Here is a 20,642-nt window from a genome sequence, read left to right on the forward strand (position 1 = left end):
AGCTTTGTATATTTCACACCTGTCTGAAACGACTCCAAAGACCCCCAGGATGTTCAGGTAAAGGACAGTTTTATTCATAAATTAAAGTACAAAGTCTACATTATTGGTCAGGAATAAACTTTTTTTTTTTTTTTTTTTTTACACATAGACTACACTTTTCACAGATTCAGAAACGTACTTCTGTCCTTCAGATCTGCTCCAACAATATGAGATCAAAAAACAACCAACCACAATGATTTCCTGAGACCCAGGGCACAGTGAAGACAAATTCCAAAAAATCCTTGCACAAGGACACGGTGATGTTGGGACTTCTTAATTTATTCTTAAATTATGAGTCTGAATGTGTCTCCTTTGCTGCAAAACCCAGAGCCACAGCACAAGACAGCCTTGCCACATATTTAGTAAGGCCTCGCAGGTGAAGAAATTTGTGACTCAATGTCCAGAGACAAAAGATAAAAATGAATTAAAATAAAAAACCATGCTTTTATGAATGGAAAAAAATTGTTACATAAACTTGCTACACTTTTGAAATATGCGTTTTTAAATCACTTAAATATGGACAATTATGCTAATAAATAAGTCATTTTATAAGTCATAAGACATTTGTGCAAATGCATCTAAACATGGAAAAATTTATTTTAATGTATCGAATTTCTTTACCATTTCAGTTAACAGATTACAGTAATGGAAACTTTAGAGGTCTATTTAAAATAGCAAAAACACTGACAACTAAGCAAACATGGAGCACTTAATGGAAAACATCAGTGGAAAAGAACACAACAGAAATTTTCCACTTACCCTAATTGTTGTCCATCAGCCTGGGATTCATGTATAACCACCACCCACCTTTTAATACTGGAGCTAGAATGCTAATGTAGCTAGCAAGTACCATTTCACCTAAATCTTTTCCATAAAACCAAGCCCATATTTTACTAGGAAGTAATGCAAATCACAATGATTTGGACTTATAAATGCTACAAAATTGCTTACTTAAACCATATTAACATATGCAAGAAAGAATAAGACTTGGCCATGTATTTTCCAAAAAGATTTTGGGTAAAATTAAGTTTTACACTGGAGCTTTAAGGTTATGACACTAAAATATGTGGTCTGATGAACGTACTTTTGTGCAAGTGAGAAACTTTATTTTGCTGTAACTAAAATGCAAACATGTACAGTGTTTACTGAAGATAGCAGCACTGTTCTAGGACTACCCCTGTATCAAAGAGGACATGCAAGACTCCCCAAACCACGTTTTCCCAGCAAGCACTTGTGCACAGCGCTCCAGCAGATGTGTCATGCACCGCCGATGCCATGGTGGTTCTCTACCTGCTTCCAGCACCTGTTTACACATCTTTTTCAACCACCCACACCCACAAAACAACAAAAAATACAGACCAAAGTGTAAATACTAAAATTTGTTAATTTGATTTAAAAGGCTGGTTTGTGGGACTTTTAGCTACATACAATTTGCAAGCAACAAAATATCTAGGGGTTTTTAATAACAGGCAAAACAAAAAACATACAAGAGATTAAAAAACAGTAGACAGCGCATATCACTGGTTTTTCAGACTTCGCGTTGACATCACTACAAACGTGGTCTTGGAATATGTGCACCATGGTGATGACCCTGCTCAGAACACGTATGCCGCATCCTCCTCACACGTGTTCTGTTCAGTGTGCTGTGTGTAACAGCAGTAAGGCTTTACTGACCAAAATGCACCAAAATTAGTTTACTTTTCCACCAATGCCTACTGCAGAGGCCTCTTTAAAGTCTTTGTTATGTTTAGACATTTGCACAAAGTTTTTTTTTGCTGTCGTATGTTTTGGAGTAGCGAGGCTCGCACTGGCCGTGTGTGATGAGATCTTTCACCACTGAAACGGCGCATTGTAGGGCACAAGCTTGAGTTCAAGCAGACGGAACCGCATAAACATGACACGGCTTAAGGTTTCGCGGTGGCGTGAGATCGCATGTGGACGGGCCAGCTGTGTGCTTTCAATTATGCGACCGCGCCAGGATGCTACACGGACATCTGAATACGACACGAAACAACACCGTACACCTTACACAGAGTACCCATATTAGAGACGTTTCAGAGACTCTGCACCACAGCCGCCATAAATACCTCACAGATCCTCGCGGTAAAATCACCTCTCCAAAAGGCTTTGGAGCGTAAAACTTGTCCATGAGCATTTTAAAAAATCAGGATTGTTCCCGTTCACAAAAGTTAAGAGAGTCTTTGCTCTTCAGCCAAAGGCTCGATTTGAGAAAATTAGGATTTGGCATCTTTCTTTTCTCCTCCACGATTACAGACGTGTAGCATGAGCAAAAAAATAAAAAATAAAAAGCAAAGCTGTGGAGTGATTCGGTTGGAGCAGTGGAAGCTCTATGAGGTTTGGCACTGTACCCCTCCACCTGGGTGGAAGTCCTCCTCCTCCTCGACGTAGTGATAGCGGCGTCGTTCGTGCGCCGGGTCGCAGTCCTCCAGGTCAGCGTAGATGTAGAGGTCGTCGTCCATGCTGTCCGGCTCGTCTTTCTCCCGCGTGTCTGGGAGGTACTGTTCCAGCTGCTTCAGCTTGGTTAAAGGGAGGAAATTCGCCTCGGGGAAGACCACCTGATCATTGGAATGATCAAAAACAGCACACAGGCTTTACAAAGCACACGTGTGTGTGTGTGTGTGTGTGTGTGTAATAGTAGTAAATTATTAAAACATTTTATAATGATGGATGTGTCCATTTGACATTTTAATAGTGTCACACTTGGCGGTAACACTTTACATTCAGTGTTTACTATATAACGTGAAGTAATGCATTAGTTAACATGAACACATGAAGTAACACATTAACAATAATTAACTAACGTTAAGTAAACATGTAACAGTTGCGGCTCCTGTTTTGGCTCTTTGCTGCTTGTGCCTTTTTTGGTGCGACCTTATAGGAATATATTACATTGTATTGATTTACCTACATAAGTAATGGGTAACTTGGAAATATCCAGAATCTATCAGCATAGCTCTTTAGTCCCTTTTGCTCCAACTCGCAAAGTTTCTCTTCTAACTCGAGCGCCATTTTTTAAAGTCCAGTGCTCTTCTTCATTGATTTTCCCGAATTGGTGTACTTCCGATGCTTCTGACTCTCTACTGCCCCCTGATTTCCGGTTTATATTGCTCCGTTACTACGGATTCGTAAGCGCTCTGGCAACGGACCCACTGACGGATGAAACGACCCCCGGAACCGGACGAAAGGGTCCGTATCCGTAATTACCGTAGGGTGTGAATGGGCCTTAATGCTCTAAAAAGGTGCGAGCAACAAAGAGCCAAAACAGGAGCTGCAACTGTTACGTTTTCTTAACGTTAGTTAATTATTGTTAATGTGTTACTTCATGTGTTGTTCATGTTAACTAATGCATTACTTCACGTTAGTAAGTCAACACTTAATGTAAAGTGTTACCCAATTGGCAATATACAGATGCAATGACACAGCAGCACAAGAAACGTGGTTGCATGTACACTCACACTGAAGAGGACGATGAGTCTGCCTTTCTCAAACGGCCGACGGTACGTGGGCATTCCCTCGTTCAGCACGCACTTCTTATCGCCGGGTCTGATCAGCTCGCCTGATCGAGAGACATGCGACATCGGCGGGCGTGAGCAACAACACCCCTTTGTCCTCATGCTTCTTAGGCACAGCGGTCACTGCTATCTGGTTCAAACTGTCTTTCTATGAATGAGGCTTCTGTGAATGGGTGTAAGGAGTGAGCGCTGTAATGCACCAGTATCGGTGTGTACCTGGATGAGACGTGATGAGGAGTGTTCTGCCGTCCAGGGTTTTGATGGGTTTCTGGAAACCACACAATGACTCGACAAGCTGAAGATCCATGGTCATGTATAGGTCTCCTGTTTGCCTGCATGAAATGCACAAGTTGATTGTTACTACACATATGAAATGTTGCTCTTGTGTGAAGAAAATGAAAATGAACACCTGAATACCATCCCTCAGAAAGGTTTAGTAGGAACTGTCATATACCACATGTGTATTTTAACCTCAGACTGACCTCGTGAACACGGAATGTTCCCTCTGGTCTAAGACGATAATAATGTCTCCTGGTTCAAGGCCAGGTTCTTGGTCTCCTTCTCCATGGAAAACGATCTTCTGTCCATCTTTCATCCCTGTCAAACAAGCATCTTCCTGGTTAACAAAAAACATTATTTTGATGTATTTAAGACCATGTCCTCACTAACCGCAATCTTGGTACTTAAATATCCATGTATAGCCTATTTCAGGGGTGCTCATTACGTCGATCGCGATCGACCGGTAGATCGCGAAGGAAGTGTCGGTCGATCGCGAAGGAATGTGCGTAGATCGCGTCACATAAAATAGTAGTAGATGAATCGCACATCTGCACTGACGGTTGTATTTTGATTGACATTCACGGTAGCCAATCTGCAATCCACTCAACAAATTACGTTCGCCACACCCCCCCCCCCCCCCCCCCCGCTCAACATATTACGTTCGCACCCCCCCCCCCCCCCCCCCCGCTAAACAAATTACGTTCGCCGCCACCCCGGTAGATCTTTCTGACTTGGTCATCTTATAAGTAGCTCGCAAGCTGAAAACTGTGGGCACCCCTGGCCTATTTGGAAATGATGCCACTTAAATCTACGTAGAATCGTAAGGTCAATAAGAGCCGACTCGTCCGCTGTCTGCTGTCCCGACCCCCAGTTCTGCTGACCTTTATCGATGTGCACTTCCAGGATCTTCTTCTGCCGCAGGATCTTGCGTCCTGAGCAGGCCTTGCAGCGGTCGCGGGGGTGGAGCCGCTGGCCCTGACCCTGGCAGCCTCCACAGATGGTGGAGATCTGCTGCACCATGCCCAGGGCCAGCTGGTGCAGCCGCACTTGGACGCCCGAGCCCCGGCACGACGGACACACCTCTACTGCCCCTTTACGCCCACCGCGTCCTGGGGGTGGAGAAGGAGGTGGAGGGGTAGGAGTGTGCAAGACCTGCATTATGCATTTGCTAAAAAGGACACGCCGCACATGACAATGAAGTCCTACCAATCAGCCAGGTCTAGCTTTACTGATGGCAACTTCCTGGCTTTAAAAAAAGGCTAGGAGAAACCGTATAGTGAGTGAAACTGCAGTGTTCCCTAGCTGTCTCGTCTCCCTCCCACTAAAAGATATTTTTACTTATTTTTTCTCTTACCTTCACACCTCCCACATATAACATTTTTCTGAACAGATAGTTTCCTTGTGGCTCCGTTGTAAAGGTCTTCCAAAGACACCGTCAGCTGATGCACCACATTCTTCCCTGTGAAAACAAAACAACCACATATTATTGCTGGGTGACTGGGTTAATCACTAGGGCACTGAATTGTGACCAAGATGTGGTGATGATAATATATAATAATAAAGCTACAGATCTCAGACACTGTGGTCATCACTACTGCTGCAAATATGTTACACAAAAAAACAAGTCAAGCTCTTTGGTCCTAAAGAACTCTGAACACCATAACCGAATACAATACTACAGATACCGTGGAGGCCAAATTCAAGTCGCCACCCAAAACTTTGATGACACAAAGCCCTTTAAAATCACACATGCTCTTCCACTGTGGCATCCTTAGTTTGTCACATAAACTTCTGCAGTGTTTGTATGATATACACATCTAAATTAAGTGTAGTTGACCCCCCCCCCCCCCCCCCACAAGCTTGCTGTAGAAAGTCACGTACCTCTCCTCTCTCTGTGCATGCGACCCCCTCCTCCGAAGAACATATCAAAAATGTCCATAGGGGAGCTGAAGCCACACCCACCACCTCCATTCCCACCTTCCTTAATGGCCTTTTCTCCTCCTCGATCATACACCTCCCTCTTTTGGGCGTCGGATAGCACCTCGTAGGCTTGAGAGATCTGTTTAAACTGCAGGCACGGGAATAGGCGCGTGCCCGAATCAGCTACAACATGACAGCAATTACCATCACGTGAGTGACCTCTGACACCATCTGCTACGCCGTACAATCCTCTTATCACATATCAGCTCATGGCAAAAGCAATGAAAACCTCACACGAAAACGTCCTGAGGACACATCCAAGATAACCAGCCACTTACCTTCTCCCCCTCGGTGGGATTTTTGTCCGGGTGGTATTTCAGTGCCAGTTTGCGATAGGCTTTCTTCAACTCGTCAGGGCTAGCGCTAGGCTTTACGCCCAGTAAATCGTAAAACCCAGTCTCTTTCACCATGGTGGCTAGCCAGCAGATTAAACTGTGAAAAATAAAAACAAACAAACAAACAAACTACTGATAGGACACCAATTCGACTTTTGTAGCGCCTTGACAAACATTTGTAGCCAACGACTGACATTTATAACAACTAAGCTATCTATCTAGCTTGCTAAAATACTACACATATGCAATAAAAACTTATACATAGCCACCAAGCGTACGTAGTTAGCCGAAGAGAAAAATTAAATGTTGACTTGTAAAAATTGAGGTTTGGATATCTGTTTAACTAGATTCAAGTCCGGGAAAAGGTTAGCTGACTCTAGCTAGCATAGCTAGGTCACCTGCGTAAGTAGCTAGCTAGCGTACGTCGGCTAGTTGTATAAATAATCTGATTTCTAGCATCTTAACGACACACCCTAGTATAGTCAGCAAAACCCATGTTGTATTCGTAAACCCCGCCAGAAGATACTTGCTCAGTCACAAAAGCAACGCCTATCAGTTTACTACTAGATAACATTAGCTAGCTCGCCAGCTATTTGAAGCTAACTAGCTATCTAGCTATAGTGCTTAAATACATTACCCAGACAACTTAGCTTGTTAGCGAGCTAGCCAGGTACGCTAAAATAAAAAAAACGTAGCTAGCAAGGCGCTAACTAGGTAACTAGCTTGTCTACTAACCTACATGGGCTGATCTGGTCATTCTAGTAAAACAATTTTACATATTATAGATGCGACCTAATCAAAGTTTTCCTCTTAGTAAATGTCTTACTGGTTTTACTGTGGAAAACAGCGTTGGCCACTCTCTTCTCATCGAATCGCGGACTCCTGTACAACCGGTGGACGGAGAACTTCTAGAACCTTCCAGCCGAGTCTTCCCGTCCGCGTGAGCAACGAGCGTCTGAATGCGGGAAGATGTTGACTAGCTATACGCATGCGCAGTGGGAAATGAAAGCACCTGATACACTTTTCTGTGAAATAGTACTGTATTATTGTACTGTACTAGAACTAGTAATGTGTCGCTAGTGGCACTGCCAGTGTGGTCGTCTAGTGTTTTCTCCCCGAAAATAAAGGATATTTATGTTGAAATCTAGTCTCCATTAATAATGTTATGCTTCAACACAGCCTGTTGGGTTAGACTATGTTATTCAGCATAACATTTGTAAAGTAATGACGGATAACCTACATAGCTAGGGCAGCAGTGAAATTAGGAAGCTAAAAAAATACTGATATACACTCTCGGAACTTTAGCACCACATGGGTATGTACGCATGTTTAAATTAATAGGATTCTAAAATATAATGTGGACAGGTTTATAAAGACGTGCAGCTGCTTCTGCATAATGGGCTTTAACTAAAACGCAATGGCGGTACCGGAGTTGAACGACGTTAAACGCTCTAAAATAACACAAAAGTCCGACTCCGGTGGGACTCGAACCCACAACCTTTGAATCACTTCTTATGTGCTTAACTAGAAGTCCAATGCGCTATCCATTGCGCCACGGAGCCACCTGTTGATCGCTTTAGGAATGTCTCATTTGAAACAGTCATTTTATAGTTTACGCGGTATTGTGTTTACATTTGTTTATATATGTTTTCTCGAATGCTCAAAGCCCATTTACGACATCTTCTGGTATTTCAAATTCAAACGCACGCAACTCTTAAATTTTATCTACTGGAATTAATAATAAAAAAGCATTATTTCACGTTTTACATTAATATGATAATTATGATATTGATTATCATAAAATTGATAATCAATGCCTTGTACAGGCAAACTAGGAGCTGCAAACAAGAAAGCAACTTCAATATCGTTTTGACATCAGTTTAATAGCTAACGTTAGCTAGCAAACCTTCCTACGCTGCTGCTTGCATTCACAGGACTGTTATTTAGGCGTGTGACTTTTGGTACTAGTTTCTGTATTACATTATAGATAAATATAATAACCTGGACTTTCATCAACATTAAAACTATTTTTATCATCATTACAAAACGTTCTTATCGCAAACGTATTTAATTTTTCCATTGAAGTGCACAATTTGAAATTTACTAATTGAGTGAAATCCAGAGCCCGGATAGCTCAGTCGGTAGAGCATCAGACTTTTAATCTGAGGGTCCAGGGTTCAAGTCCCTGTTCGGGCGAATTGTTTTTTAGTCACACAGGTATGTGCGTTACAGTCGGCCCATACTACCTCTCCGCCAAAACAAATAACGTCCTATGGTTGTGACTATGGTAGTTATTCTGAATTGCATAACTAGCTCTACAACCTAAACTAATTAAATAAATGTAAACGTGCCATATTTTGTCGATTGTGATTTTTACACCCCAATCGAAATTTGTCCTCCGCTTTTAACCCATCGGTGCAGTCAGAACACACACACTAGTGATTACTAAGGGGCTGTGGATCACACGTGCCCAGAGCGGTGGGCAGCCCTAGCCCGGTGCCTGAGGAGCAGTTGGGGTTAGGTGCCTTGCTCAAGGGCACCTCGGTCATGGCCTTAGGTCTGGGAATCAAACCCACAACCCTCCAGTCACAAAACCAGTGCCCTAAACGCCAGGCCATGACTGCCCTAATAAAATTTAAAAATGTACCCATTTAATCAGCTTTTTTATCCACAATTAATTTTAGAATTTGTTACTGTGGAATGAATGTTCAGAACTTGTAGTCCATTGAAGATGTGAAATTACTATTGGAGTGAGAAGACGTTTTTCTGAGTTAACTAACATGTCAGGAATTACGTGTAGAGCGACAGTGCACCTCTGGTTCATTTTGATGCTTATATATGCTTTGCTGGACTACACTATATAGTGGGGAAAATAAGTATTTAGTCAGTCACCAATTGTGCAAGTTCTCCCACTTAAAAAGATGAGAGGCCTGTAATTGACATCATAGGTAGACCTCAACTATGAGAGACAAAATGTGAAAAAATAAATTGAGAAAATCATTTTGTCTGACTTTTAAAGAATTTATTTGCAAATAATGGTGGAAAATAAGTATTTGGTCAATAACAAAAGTTCATCTCAATACTTTGTTGTATATCCTCTGTTGGCAATGACAGAGGTCAAACGTTTTCTGTAAGTCTTCACAAGGTTGGCACACAGCACTGTTGCTGGTATGTTGGCCCATTCCTCCATGCAGATCTCCTCTAGAGCAGTGATGTTTTGGGGCTGTCGGCGGGCAACACGGACTTTTAACTCCCTCCAAAGGTTTTCGATGGGGTTGAGATCGGGAGACTGGCTAGGCCACTCCAGGACTTTGAAATGTTTCTTACAAAGCCACTCCTTTGTTGCCCTGGCAGTGTGCTTGGGATCATTGTCATGCTGAAAGACCCAGCCACGTTTCATCTTCATTGCCCTTGCTGATGGAAGGAGGTTTGCACCCAAAATCTCACAATACATGGCCCCATTCATTCTTTCATGTACACGGACCACTCGTCCTGGTCCCTTTGCAGAGAAACAGCCCCAAAGCATGATGTTGCCACCCCCCATGCTTCACAGTTGGTATGGTGTTCTTTGGATGCAACTCAGCATTCACTGTCCTCCAAACACGACGAGTTGTGTTTTTACCAAATAGTTCTACTTTAGTTTCATCTGACCATATGACATTCTCCCAATACTCTTCTGGAACATCCAAATGCTCTCTAGCAAACTTCAGACGTGCCTGGATATGGACTGGCTTAAGCAGGGGGACACGTCTGGCACTGCAAGATCTGAGTCCCTGGCGTCGTAGTGTGTTGCTGATGGTAGCCTTTGTAACGTTGGTCCCAGCTTTCTGCAGGTCATTCACTAGATCCCCCCTTGTGGTTCTGGGATTTTTCCTCACCGTTCTTGTGATCATTTTGACCCCACGGGCTGAGATCTTGCGTGGAGCCCCAGATCAAGGGAGATTAGTAGTGGTCTTGTAGGTCTTCCATTTTCTGATTATTGCTCCCACAGTAGATTTCTTCACACCAAGCTGCTTGCCTATTGCAGATTCAGTCTTCCCAGCCTGGTGCAGGTCTACAATTCGGTTTCTGGTGTCCTCTGACAGCTCTTTCGTCTTAACCATAGTGGAGTTTGGAGTGTGACTGTTTGAGGTTGTGGGCAGGTGTCTTTTATACTGTTAACGACTTCAAACAGGTGCCATTAATACAGGTAATGAGTGGGGGAAAGAGGAGCCTCTTAAAAAAGAAGTTACAGGTCTGTGACAGCCAGAAATCTTGCTTGTTTGTAGGTGACCAAATACTTATTTTCCACCATTATTTGCAAATAAATTCTTTAAAAGTCAGACAAAATGATTTTCTCAATTTTTTTTCACATTTTGTCTCTCATAGTTGAGGTCTACCTATGATGTCAATTACAGGCCTCTCTCATCTTTTTAAGTGGGAGAACTTGCACAATTGGTGACTGACTAAATACTTATTTTCCCCACTGTATGACCACCATCACACAACATGATCACTATAACACATCATTATACCACTATACCATGCACTATACCATGCACTATGTGCATGGCAACCATCAGAGGTCCCAACATAGTTGCATCCCATTGTCCTTATCACTGGTCTACCAGATAAGAAACAGCAAAATACCACATTAGTATTTCGGTTTTATACAATAGAAATACTTTTAATTTCATGTTTATCACAGGCATCAGTGTTAACAAGATCATTAAAAATGCAGATTAACTTTCTCAGTTTCAACCACAATCTAACACTCTCTCTAACACACACACACACACACACACACACACACACACACACACACACACACACACACACACACACACACACACTCATACCTACATAATAACAAGGGGGAAAATAAGAAAGTGACAGTTTTCTGCTGGATTAAAGTCATAGTCGTCATCATCAGCCCTAATTACCTCTCCCACACTCACACACACAATCTGTGTATACATATATGCATGTACACATCCTCACAAACATTAACAGTCTCTCTTCAACAGCGACTTGATGTGGGAAGTAACTTCTACCTGGACAAGGCAGTGATCCTGGAGAGAAAGACAGAAAAGATTGGAAATTAGGATCAGTTATCCACACAAAAACCTAGTTTACAATCCTCACCTCACTGCATTTATCCAAACAAACAACAAAAATATTTTTACAAATCTAAGAGTATAAAATGGTTGCTAATGTTCTGCAAAAACTTTTTTTTTTTTCCAGAATCACATTCTCCAACTAGGATTTCTCTCTCTCTCTCTGTACACATTGCCTCTGGCATATGCAGCATTGCCAGTCATGTACTAAACTGTCTAGAGTGCAGGATCATTCCATATTACCACTCCCAAACCGTGCAACACCTCCTCTCAAAACACCAATGAACTAGGCATGTCGCGATAATTACATTATCGACTTATCATACGATAGTTTTTTAAACCGCGATCATTTTTGCTGATGTCAATAACTGGCCATTGGGTTTCCCCGCAAATTTGTTTACAAGAGAATAAACCGCAACTACGAGAGATTTCAGAAAGGCACGTAGTGCTGCTCTCTCGCACCCTCCTCCCCCCTTAAGGGAAGACGAATCTGTGATCAGAGAGGGACATCTACCGGTTAGGAAATGAGTGCAGTACACGGAGAGCGTATGCATCAATAACTGCCTCCACACTAGTGATGGGACTTTCTTTTTAGGGAGCCGGATGTTTTGGCTCAGCTCCTCATAAAGAGTCGGCTCTTTCGGCTCCCAAATGGCTCCTTATTTGAGGGGGCGGCGAACGTAATTTGTTGACGGTGGGGTGGCGAATGTACTTTGTTGACCGGGGGTCTTACCAGGGTCAATTGGGGGTCTTAGAGGGGAACCAGGAACCGGCTCGGTCTTAGAGGGGAACCAGCTCTCGTCGTTCACTTAAAAGAGCCGGCTCTTTGAACCGGTTCGTTCGCGACCGACACATCACTACTCCACACACAGGAGATGTGTTAGCTTGCAAACGTATTCGAGGCTAATAGGACTCGAAATGATTTGAAATAATTCGCTTTTTTATCACATTATTTAATGGTTGTTTATTATAGTGCCCGTAGCGCGACTCCGCCCACCTGGTTTGAAAAGTGCTGGAATTTGTTCGTTTCACAACAAATATCTGTCCGACTGAACAGTTCTCTTGTATTATGTTACTCTTGTAATTACAGGACGAAACATGAGAGAACGTGAAGACGTTAAGATTGGACGTTTTTTAAATAAACAACCAATAAATAATGTGATTAAAAGCGAATTATTTCGAATCATTTCGAGTATATGTATAAATAGTTAACTTTATTAAGTTTAACGTGCTGGGAAATATTGAAATGGACCTTGAAAGTGACGTACAAGTGATTTAATTCCACCTTATAAAGGTGTATGAACCCTGCAAACATGACTGTTCATTGTGCTGAGGCACGGTGCGCGCAAAATTACAAAATTCGAGAGGACCCTTGCGCCGCGTCAAGTATAAACCTGGCTTAACTTGCTATATAGCCAAAGAGATGCTGCCGTTAAATACGGTCGAAAAGAAAACATTTATAAACATGCTGCAAATGTTTGACAAGCAGAATGAACTGCCAAACAAAACCTATCTCCCAAACTGCCATTCCAACCTTATATAATGAAGTGAAAGATGGCGTTCTGAAGGAGATTAAAGACATCTCATTTTACTCTGCTACTACAGATATGTGGTCAAGCTCAAATATGACCCCATGAGCATTACAATACATTACATTACTGCAAACTGGTGTAATTGTATTATTATGCTACTGTATTATTATTGTGGCACAAGCTCCTTTGGGGAGCCCAGAAGCAAGAAAAAATTCTATAATGGAACTTTAAAATGACAATATTATCGTTTATCGCAATAATTTCTGGGACAATATATCGTTCTGAAAATTTTGTTATCGTGACAGGCCTACCAGTGACTGTACTGCCCTGTAGACAAGGCAAGGTTTTGTTTTTATATGTGCACTGGCAATTCATGTGTTTTACACAAACATAGAATGGCAATCACAGTACAAAGACCTTTTCGTTTAAGATCAACTTGATCTTTTTACACAAGTACCGCAATTACAGTATCAACTGAGCAAGTTATACACCAAATACATCACTCAGTCTGTGATCGCTCTACATTCTATCAAGTGACCTTGGGTTTTAATTACTCGGTAAAGCTGCTGATGGCAGTCCGTCTGTTGCCATCCGTAATGTCCCCATGCTCTAGCCCAACAGCAACTCTGTGGCTGCAAACTGACCCCTGACAAAGGGCTACAGGACGGCCAACATATCGTCCATGACAAGACACAAGCTCTAGATTACAACTGTAAGCCTACGAGGCAGGTGTTTTGGATGAACTGGCTGGTAAGAGCATATCTATATCCGTCAGGTTAAGAGAAAGGCCATGTCCTTGTGTGTATGTGCTCACTGTAGCTTCTCCTGTAGCAGCTCGAGCCTCTGCCGGTCCACGTATCGAGAGAAGAGGGAGAGCAGGTTGGGAGGAGTGAAGAGAGGAGGAGAGAGGGAGGAGGACGGGACCTTTAACAATTCCCTCGTCACAGAGAACACCAACTCTGTCCTGCAGGGAGGGAGAAAGAAGCCGGTCACCAACCCCGTCGCTCGCCACAGCCGGGGTCAAAGGGCAGGAGTGTGGCGGGCGCCGGCAAGACGAACGAGCGGGCGCTTACCAGCGGTTGTCGTCCATCAGCTGGCACTTGGGGTCGGAGCTCTGCATCCTCTCCCCCTCGCTCAGGATCAGGTAAAGCAGCGTCACGCCAAACTGAGGGGGCCAGAGTGCAGAACACGCCAGCGTTAGTGCACCAGGCAGCAGCCGCTACGCGCCATTTCTTCTCAAGGACCTCGTTAACCCACGACGGCGGTTACCTTATTCTGCAGGACACGGGGGAACTGGCCCTCGCTGCCCTGAAGCTCTTGCAGCAGATCGGTGAGGGCGGAGCTAGACATGGATTGGATTACTGCTGCGACCGGCTCCACCAACCAGCAAAGGACCTACGTGGGAAGGGGGCGGAGCTTTAAGCACATGTAGCAACTGCCACCAACAGACACCTCCCACAGCCCTCCTGATACAGAACGCCCAGGCTGCGAGTGCCTTGTCTCCAGCTAAGCGCTACCTGATCTTGCTTGTCCTTCTTGGCCAAAGCCGGGAGGTTGCGAGCAATTCCCATGACAACAGCAGCAGCTTGAGGAGGGGGCAGGAACGGGAGGAGCCTAGAGACAAGCCGCTTCCCCTTACGCACCGACATGATCATCAGACACTGCTCATCACTCACTCTGTACACGTACATACACACACAACAACAACAACAACAAAAAGAAAACTCAGGCCTATGAACCCATAGATTAATACTTCTCCATTGCTTTGATTTATTTGATGTCTCCTCACCAGAATGATCTAATCCATCACTCCCCCCCACCACACACACACCCCAGTCCCTACCGGTCGTCCCACTCCTTCTCCCGGAGCGAGCTATAGAGCTGCAGCGTGTGCGTCTTGTGCTGCTCCAGTAGAGCTTCTCTCTGCTCCTCGGGCGTCTGCAGAAACTTCTTCTCAAAGTCCTGCACCTCTAGCAGCAGGCTGTACATCTGGAAACGCATTGGTATCAGATCAGTCCATGACTCAACAGCGTGTCAGGGAAACTTGTGCACCACCTCAAAGCAGTGTGTCTCCTGGTGTCTCCCTGCTCATACACCCCCCCCCCCTCACCTTCTCCACGGTGTGGAGGATTTGTCGTCTCTTGTTCCACACCTGTTTCTCCCTCTTCTCCTGTGCAGATGGATCAAAGCACACGAAGGTCACGTGGGAGGAGAAAAGGGGCCTTATAATATCTGCTCGTGAACCAACACAGCTGATTATAACGAGGCCAAAACAAGACAACTGCACACCTCATCATCAGTGCGAGTGGTAACCACCGCATCGATCATCTTCCTGGGGTTGTTCACACTGGAGACGGTGAGTTTGCCCAGGGAGCCTGCAAACTGGACTGCAAACACAGACAAAGTTCCAAGCCCAGTGAAGATCTTCAAACACACACACATTAATCACTGAATTTGAAACGGTTCTTTTTCACTTCGTTTACGCCATTTGGTGCGTGCTCTTTTGCGGAGGGACTTGTGTTTATGGTATGACGGCAGGCCAGGTCGGGGCCCTTTACCTGGGCGGTAGGTGTGCTCAACTTTGGCCACCTGAGGGGTGATGAGTTTGGTGGTGTGCTCCTTTCTGCTGCTGTCACGGTCTCGTTCCTGACGTTTCTCCATCTTCTCATAATAATTCTTTATGAATAAATAAACAGAGTGTTAGACAGAAATAGAGAGTTAGACACGACACTCCTAAGACAAAGAGCTTGTGTGGTTCTGGGAGTTGCTGGGAAAATGCTGACTAGTCAGATGAGGTCCTAAGTGTGTGAGGATGGGTGTGTGTACCTGGTAGTAATAGTCGTCCAGGTAAGGGTCTGTGCTCTGCAGTTGCATCATCTGAATGCGGGCCACCCAGTCCTTCTCTTTCTGGGTCATAAGATTACTGTAGGGGTCTCTGCTTCTGCGGTCTCCCGCCCCTCTGCCCCCACTACGGTCACTGTGGGCCAGCAGACAAACATCAGGTCAGGGACAAGCGGAGCATTCTGTAGCTTTACTTTCACAGTACACAAGAGTAAAAAGACAAAGCTAAGCCATCTTAAATCAATATCACTAACTTAAAAACCTATTTAAATATGTATATTTCTTATGCAGGTCTCTCTCTCTCATACACACACACCCTCTGCTCTGCATTCTCTGGGTGAGCATCCTGCGGTGCTGGGGGTGGAGGTGGGTGGTGTTGTGGCGAATGGGAGTGTGGTTAGGAGGCGGGATGTGTGGTGCGTGGGGGCCCACTCTAGGGGGAGGCTGCCCAAAAAATGGCCTAAAACCCACACTGCCGCCTGCCAAAATCGGGGGCGCCGGACCAGGACCTCTTGAGAAAGGACCCACCTGGGAAAGCAAAGGGGTGGAAAAAGATTCATCCTGAAACATTGACCCCTCGTGGGGGGAAGAATTTAATTATTGCATCTTTAAAAAGCCACTGATCTATGCTTCAAATGAAATGGGCCAAATATGATGAGGATACCTTTGTCGAATAAATTAAGCAAAACAACTACAACAACAACAACCTTACCTGAGAGTTGAGCAACTGGGCTCTCTGTATCTGAGACAGAACCGGCCCGACACCAGCAGGAAATGGAGGGCGACACAGAGGAGAGTTCTGAGGGAGGTGGAGAGGGAGAGAGAGCTCACACACTGTGTATATACACACAACGTCCAAATGCAGCATGTGGCTTGGCCGAGTGTGGGTGAAGGGGCCGGTTAGCGTGCTTCCAGGGTCACTCACGGCGATGTTGAGGAGGGTGTTGGGGGACAGGCGTTCGGGGAAGGGAGGGGGATAACGGTGCTGCACTGGTGCCCTCACGTGCACAGCGGCGGGATGGTGGATCTGAGGAGAGAGAGAGAGAATATACCGGGCTCATGTCTGTACACTCTTCACAATCCTAGACAGCTAGCAGACACCGACAACGGCTCCGGGAGAAACCACAGGCACAGAGCCCTGCATACGATTGAGAGCGTAGCCTGCATTCGAGGCTTTTCATCCAGCTTATAAATAAAACAGGAGCACAACATTCGAACACAGCATGGCTGTTGGCTGGAGGACTTAGACAGAAAGGCAGGGTAAGGAAACATCCCTGCGGTCACAGGGCGACGGACATATAGAACATACATCAACAGCTATGAAGCTGTAGGTGCGAAAACCATGCGAGACATACCTGTTGATTTATGGCATGGCCCATGGGCTGTTTGGGAGGGGTTCCGATGGGTACTGCCCGTACAGGTGGACTCCCAATCACAGGTGAGGAGGAACGAGGAGGTGGAACCCTTTCAGACAAGTCCCGGCCCTCTTCCCTGTTGACTGGAGGAGACCGCTTTGGAAGCCCTACTTCTTTGATAATGGACAGTAAAGGAGAGTCCTACAAAAAAAAAAAGGAGGTACCATGTAAACCGTGAGGGATAAAGATCACGGCCTGTAAAGAGCCCATCCTTAGCAAGTACAAATCTGTAAAGACATGTATATCTGCAGTTTTATGGGTGTTTTACCTCCATATGAGTGACCAGACCAGGGGTAACACTAACAGGACCAAAACCCACGCTGCTGTCCCAAATACTGTGAGAACTCATCTGTTCCAAGGAAGAAAGGTCTCATATGTAATTTCATCATGTGTTCACTATTTAAAGTGCACAAATCTTAAGCAGTTATGACTTATCTGCCGTTTGCTCTTAGGACATTATAGTCACCGAGGTGGATACTTCTGTCAAAATGGCTGCACATGCGCTCTGCAATACAGTTAACACTCACCTGCTGCAGCGATGACGTCCCTCTATGCAGCAGATGTTGCTGTTGCTGGTAACTTAGCAGCGACGAGGGCATGCCCATCAATGCTGAGGGCAGCGTCTGATTGGGAGGCGCCATGGGGAGGCGGGACCTGTCTGGCTCAGCCGCTCCCACTCCGGCAATGGCGGGATCGGAGTCCAGGATGAGGCGAGCCAGCGACTCCACCAGATCACCGCCACCCTTCTCCTCCAACACCGGCGCAGGAGGCGAGGAAGAGGAGGGAGGAGGGAGCGAGGAAGGGAGAGGGACGTTTACTGCCGGAGGGGGGCGGGCCACAGGAGAGGAGCCGTCGGGAACCACGCCCTGCGGCCCGTCACGCACTCGCTCGTCCAGCTCGGCCAGACGGGCGTGCTCCTCCAGCCAATCATCATCTGTGTACAAGAAGAGTCACCTTTATTACACACGACCTAGAATAATTTAAAAGACAATAGAAGCATCGTCATCACCAGTCACAGCCTGATGATTAGCTAAACTGAATCTATAGCATGTCATGATAATTTTGGTGCAGGACATACTACCTAATACACTGTCAGTGTGGCATCTGGTAAAATGAAAATGAACCATAATGGTACTACTAATGGTATAGCTAATAATCTAAAAATAACAAATGGTAATAACTAATTAATAATGAATGTTTTTGTGGATAAATCATATGCTTAAACACCACCACCAACAGACTGGTCCATTGGACAAGTAACACTTAAGACACATGACCAGCCACTTCAGAGCAGCACGAACACCGCAGACTTACCGATCGCGCCGGCCCCGAAAGTATCGTCATTAAACTGGTCGATTTCATCTTCCTCTTCTACCAGCCCCTCCTCCTCCAGGGTGCAGTCATCATCAAAGGACTGGAGCCGAGCAGAAATGTAAAGACGGGTGAGGAACAGAAAGAGAGTACATTCATCACGAGTAGAAACCTGAAGCACAAAGATGATCAATGAACGCAAAACGCAGCTTTAATAAGGACACGGAACCGAGATGAAGGCGCTGTAGGTCGTGTACTGGACTCTATGTCGTGTACTGGACAGTCTTTCTAGGTCAAGCATACGCGCCGAGCTTTGGCCAACCCCATCCAGTGTCTAGAGCGCAGATAGTTTACTAGCCAAGATAGCGAACTAAATGTGCAGATGCGTGAACTCTAAATGCTCGCTATCCATTGACCTTATATGAAAACTGGTTTAAAAGACAACGAATACCAATACAACCTCGTGTTATTCATCAAGTCCCTGGTTAATACCAAATCCACCAAGTAAACCCCTACGTAGTTCACTCTGGATAACAGGCATGTCCGTTAAAGTGGTCAACAGCGATATGCCGCATGAGCAAATGATCTTAGGAATCATGCCTCGACCTCATAAGGACACTGAAAAAATGTACAAAAGCGTGAAAACAAAATAAATAATATTGTCTAGGTGTGTAATATTTAGCTAGCTAGCAACTTAGTTGGTTAGCTAGCTCGTTTACAAGCAACTTAGTTGATTAGCTCGCTTCTTAGCCAGCAGCTAGGTATAAAACTAACGTTAAGCTAACCATATACAGCTAGCTTGTGTCGGGAATCAAGTACATTTAGCTCCGTAGCTAGTTAGCTATTTGACTTATGCTACAATTTCAAAAGCTGGAACGAAGGAACCTTTTCTTGTACTTGGGGCATACCGGCATGCTAGTGCCACTTTCGGCGAGCAACACCAGTAAACACCGGTGCTTAGCTAGGCCGCACATTAAATGTGGCTAGTGTTAGCGAGCGATAAACAATGTTCTAAAATGCACGAGAACGATCACGCACGGCCTAGAACACTCTGTACCACTGACTCGTAAAAAGTAGACTATTTTAGAGTATACAACAACACAGAGGTGAATTTTACCTGAAAACGGAACATGTATCGTCAATAAGAAATATTAGCTAGCTCAATTTTCCACTGTGCCACAACTGCGCGAGGCACCGCGCACATTACGCAGCTCGAGCTTCTTGTGAACGCGCATATAGTCCCTCAGTCTCAAGGAACGCTTAACCTTTTGGGTTCAGATTTTTAGTGTTCCGTGCATGTTATTTTTAATACACGGACTTTTTCATGTTCTCATTTGTAAAAGAGAAATAGCACCACAAGATTTTAAAATGTATGCAATTTTATTTATAAAATATGTTCTAACATTACGTATTCATGCAATTTCTAAGACACAGTGAACCTTGTTCAGGAGCAGGGGCAGGATTATTTTGGTCATGTCTTTTTTCTTGTTTCAAATCAGTTCACCATTAAAATGTCGTTTTGTCTTGTCACAGTTTCCTCCTCTGGCATCACAGTTCTTTGCAGCCATGTGCTTTTTGTTTTGATCCAGATCACAACGTTGTTAATCTCCGCCTTCTGTTGATTCAACTGGGTCTCATTTCACCCTGACATCATTATGTTGGAGCTGAACTTGCTCAAGGTGTGGAGATGATGATGAACTTTAGGAGACTCCTCTCTACACTCCCTCCCAGGTCCAGAAAAAGGATGTACTTCTTTCTATAACTGAGGATATAGAGCAGCTACTAAACAGGATTAGGAACAGAGCGTGAAATGTTTTCGTGTGCGTTTGTGCAAGTGAAAGAAAATGACAAAGCAAGGGAAAAACAATGTTAACTTTATATTTAGTAAACTTTGTCATATACCAGTATGACATTGGATAAACAGGCCCAAAATCCCCAAGAGTTCTAAAAAGTCTAGCTAGCTTACCACTAAGAAAGGATGATGATTAAAAGTCAATCACCCTAACTTACATAAAAAGCAGAACCCCCCCCCCCCAAAAAAGTCCAACAACAATGCAAGGTAGACCCCATTGAACCGAGTAAGATCTGTTTTCAAGAACACCAAGCACACCAAACAAAGGCTAATGGGATTCTCAAAGCTGCAAAAACAAATGCTTTTCAGTGTTGTCAAGTAAACACAAACCAAAACTGTGTGATTAATGAAGCGCTCTTATGCCTGAACAGACCTGTAGTGTCACTGCTCTGTCTGTACTCTTGACTGTGAACTCATGTGTGGCTCTGC

General features: G+C 44.5%; 2 protein-coding genes and 2 non-coding genes across 4 annotated transcripts; 1 reads left to right on the forward strand and 3 right to left on the reverse strand.

Annotated features, from left to right (window-relative positions):
* Positions 1–111: 111 nt before the first annotated feature.
* Positions 112–7,150, reverse strand: dnaja1 (DnaJ heat shock protein family (Hsp40) member A1). The gene is made up of 9 exons (XM_077010416.1): positions 6,993–7,150; positions 6,110–6,263; positions 5,733–5,919; positions 5,206–5,310; positions 4,733–4,960; positions 4,055–4,169; positions 3,789–3,904; positions 3,516–3,616; positions 112–2,615 (listed from the first exon to the last, which is right to left on the reverse strand). The coding sequence occupies exons 2-9, from the start codon at positions 6,239–6,241 to the stop codon at positions 2,388–2,390; spliced, it is 1,212 nt and encodes a 403-aa protein (XP_076866531.1). The 5' UTR covers positions 6,242–6,263; positions 6,993–7,150; the 3' UTR covers positions 112–2,387.
* Positions 7,151–7,636: 486 nt separating this feature from the next.
* Positions 7,637–7,728, reverse strand: trnar-ucu (transfer RNA arginine (anticodon UCU)). Its single transcript is given in 2 exon segments — positions 7,637–7,672; positions 7,692–7,728. It is a non-coding gene; the product is annotated as a tRNA-Arg (tRNA).
* A 561-nt stretch (positions 7,729–8,289) lies between these two features.
* Positions 8,290–8,362, forward strand: trnak-uuu (transfer RNA lysine (anticodon UUU)). Its single transcript has one exon. It is a non-coding gene; the product is annotated as a tRNA-Lys (tRNA).
* Positions 8,363–10,812: 2,450 nt separating this feature from the next.
* On the reverse strand, positions 10,813–19,615 carry patl1 (PAT1 homolog 1, processing body mRNA decay factor). The gene is made up of 18 exons (XM_077010422.1): positions 19,479–19,615; positions 18,365–18,464; positions 17,578–17,984; positions 17,319–17,399; positions 16,991–17,191; positions 16,561–16,662; positions 16,348–16,434; positions 15,952–16,163; positions 15,621–15,771; positions 15,353–15,470; positions 15,084–15,181; positions 14,905–14,964; positions 14,638–14,783; positions 14,312–14,471; positions 14,064–14,189; positions 13,868–13,959; positions 13,609–13,758; positions 10,813–11,217 (listed from the first exon to the last, which is right to left on the reverse strand). The coding sequence occupies exons 1-18, from the start codon at positions 19,491–19,493 to the stop codon at positions 11,196–11,198; spliced, it is 2,328 nt and encodes a 775-aa protein (XP_076866537.1). The 5' UTR covers positions 19,494–19,615; the 3' UTR covers positions 10,813–11,195.
* Between the last annotated feature and the right edge of the window lie 1,027 nt (positions 19,616–20,642).

This window comes from Brachyhypopomus gauderio, chromosome 1 (genome assembly GCF_052324685.1).
Source record: "Brachyhypopomus gauderio isolate BG-103 chromosome 1, BGAUD_0.2, whole genome shotgun sequence".
NCBI classification, from domain to species: domain Eukaryota; kingdom Metazoa; phylum Chordata; class Actinopteri; order Gymnotiformes; family Hypopomidae; genus Brachyhypopomus; species Brachyhypopomus gauderio.

Bases quoted from the DNA above. Each gene is read 5' to 3' on its own strand.
- dnaja1 (XM_077010416.1), bottom strand. From the start codon at position 6,241: ATGGTGAAAGAGACTGGGTTTTACGATTTACTGGGCGTAAAGCCTAGC. The intron at 5,920-6,109 runs GTAAGTGGCTGG...CCGTGCCTGCAG, and splicing joins ATCCCACCGAGGGGGAGAAG to TTTAAACAGATCTCTCAAGC. The intron at 3,617-3,788 runs GTACACACCGAT...TCTCTCGATCAG, and splicing joins CCTCATCACGTCTCATCCAG to GCGAGCTGATCAGACCCGGC.
- patl1 (XM_077010422.1), bottom strand. The intron at 17,192-17,318 runs GTAAAACACCCA...TTTTTTTTGTAG, and splicing joins GTCTGGTCACTCATATGGAG to GACTCTCCTTTACTGTCCAT. The intron at 16,164-16,347 runs GTAAGGTTGTTG...TTGCTTTCCCAG, and splicing joins CCCAGTTGCTCAACTCTCAG to GTGGGTCCTTTCTCAAGAGG.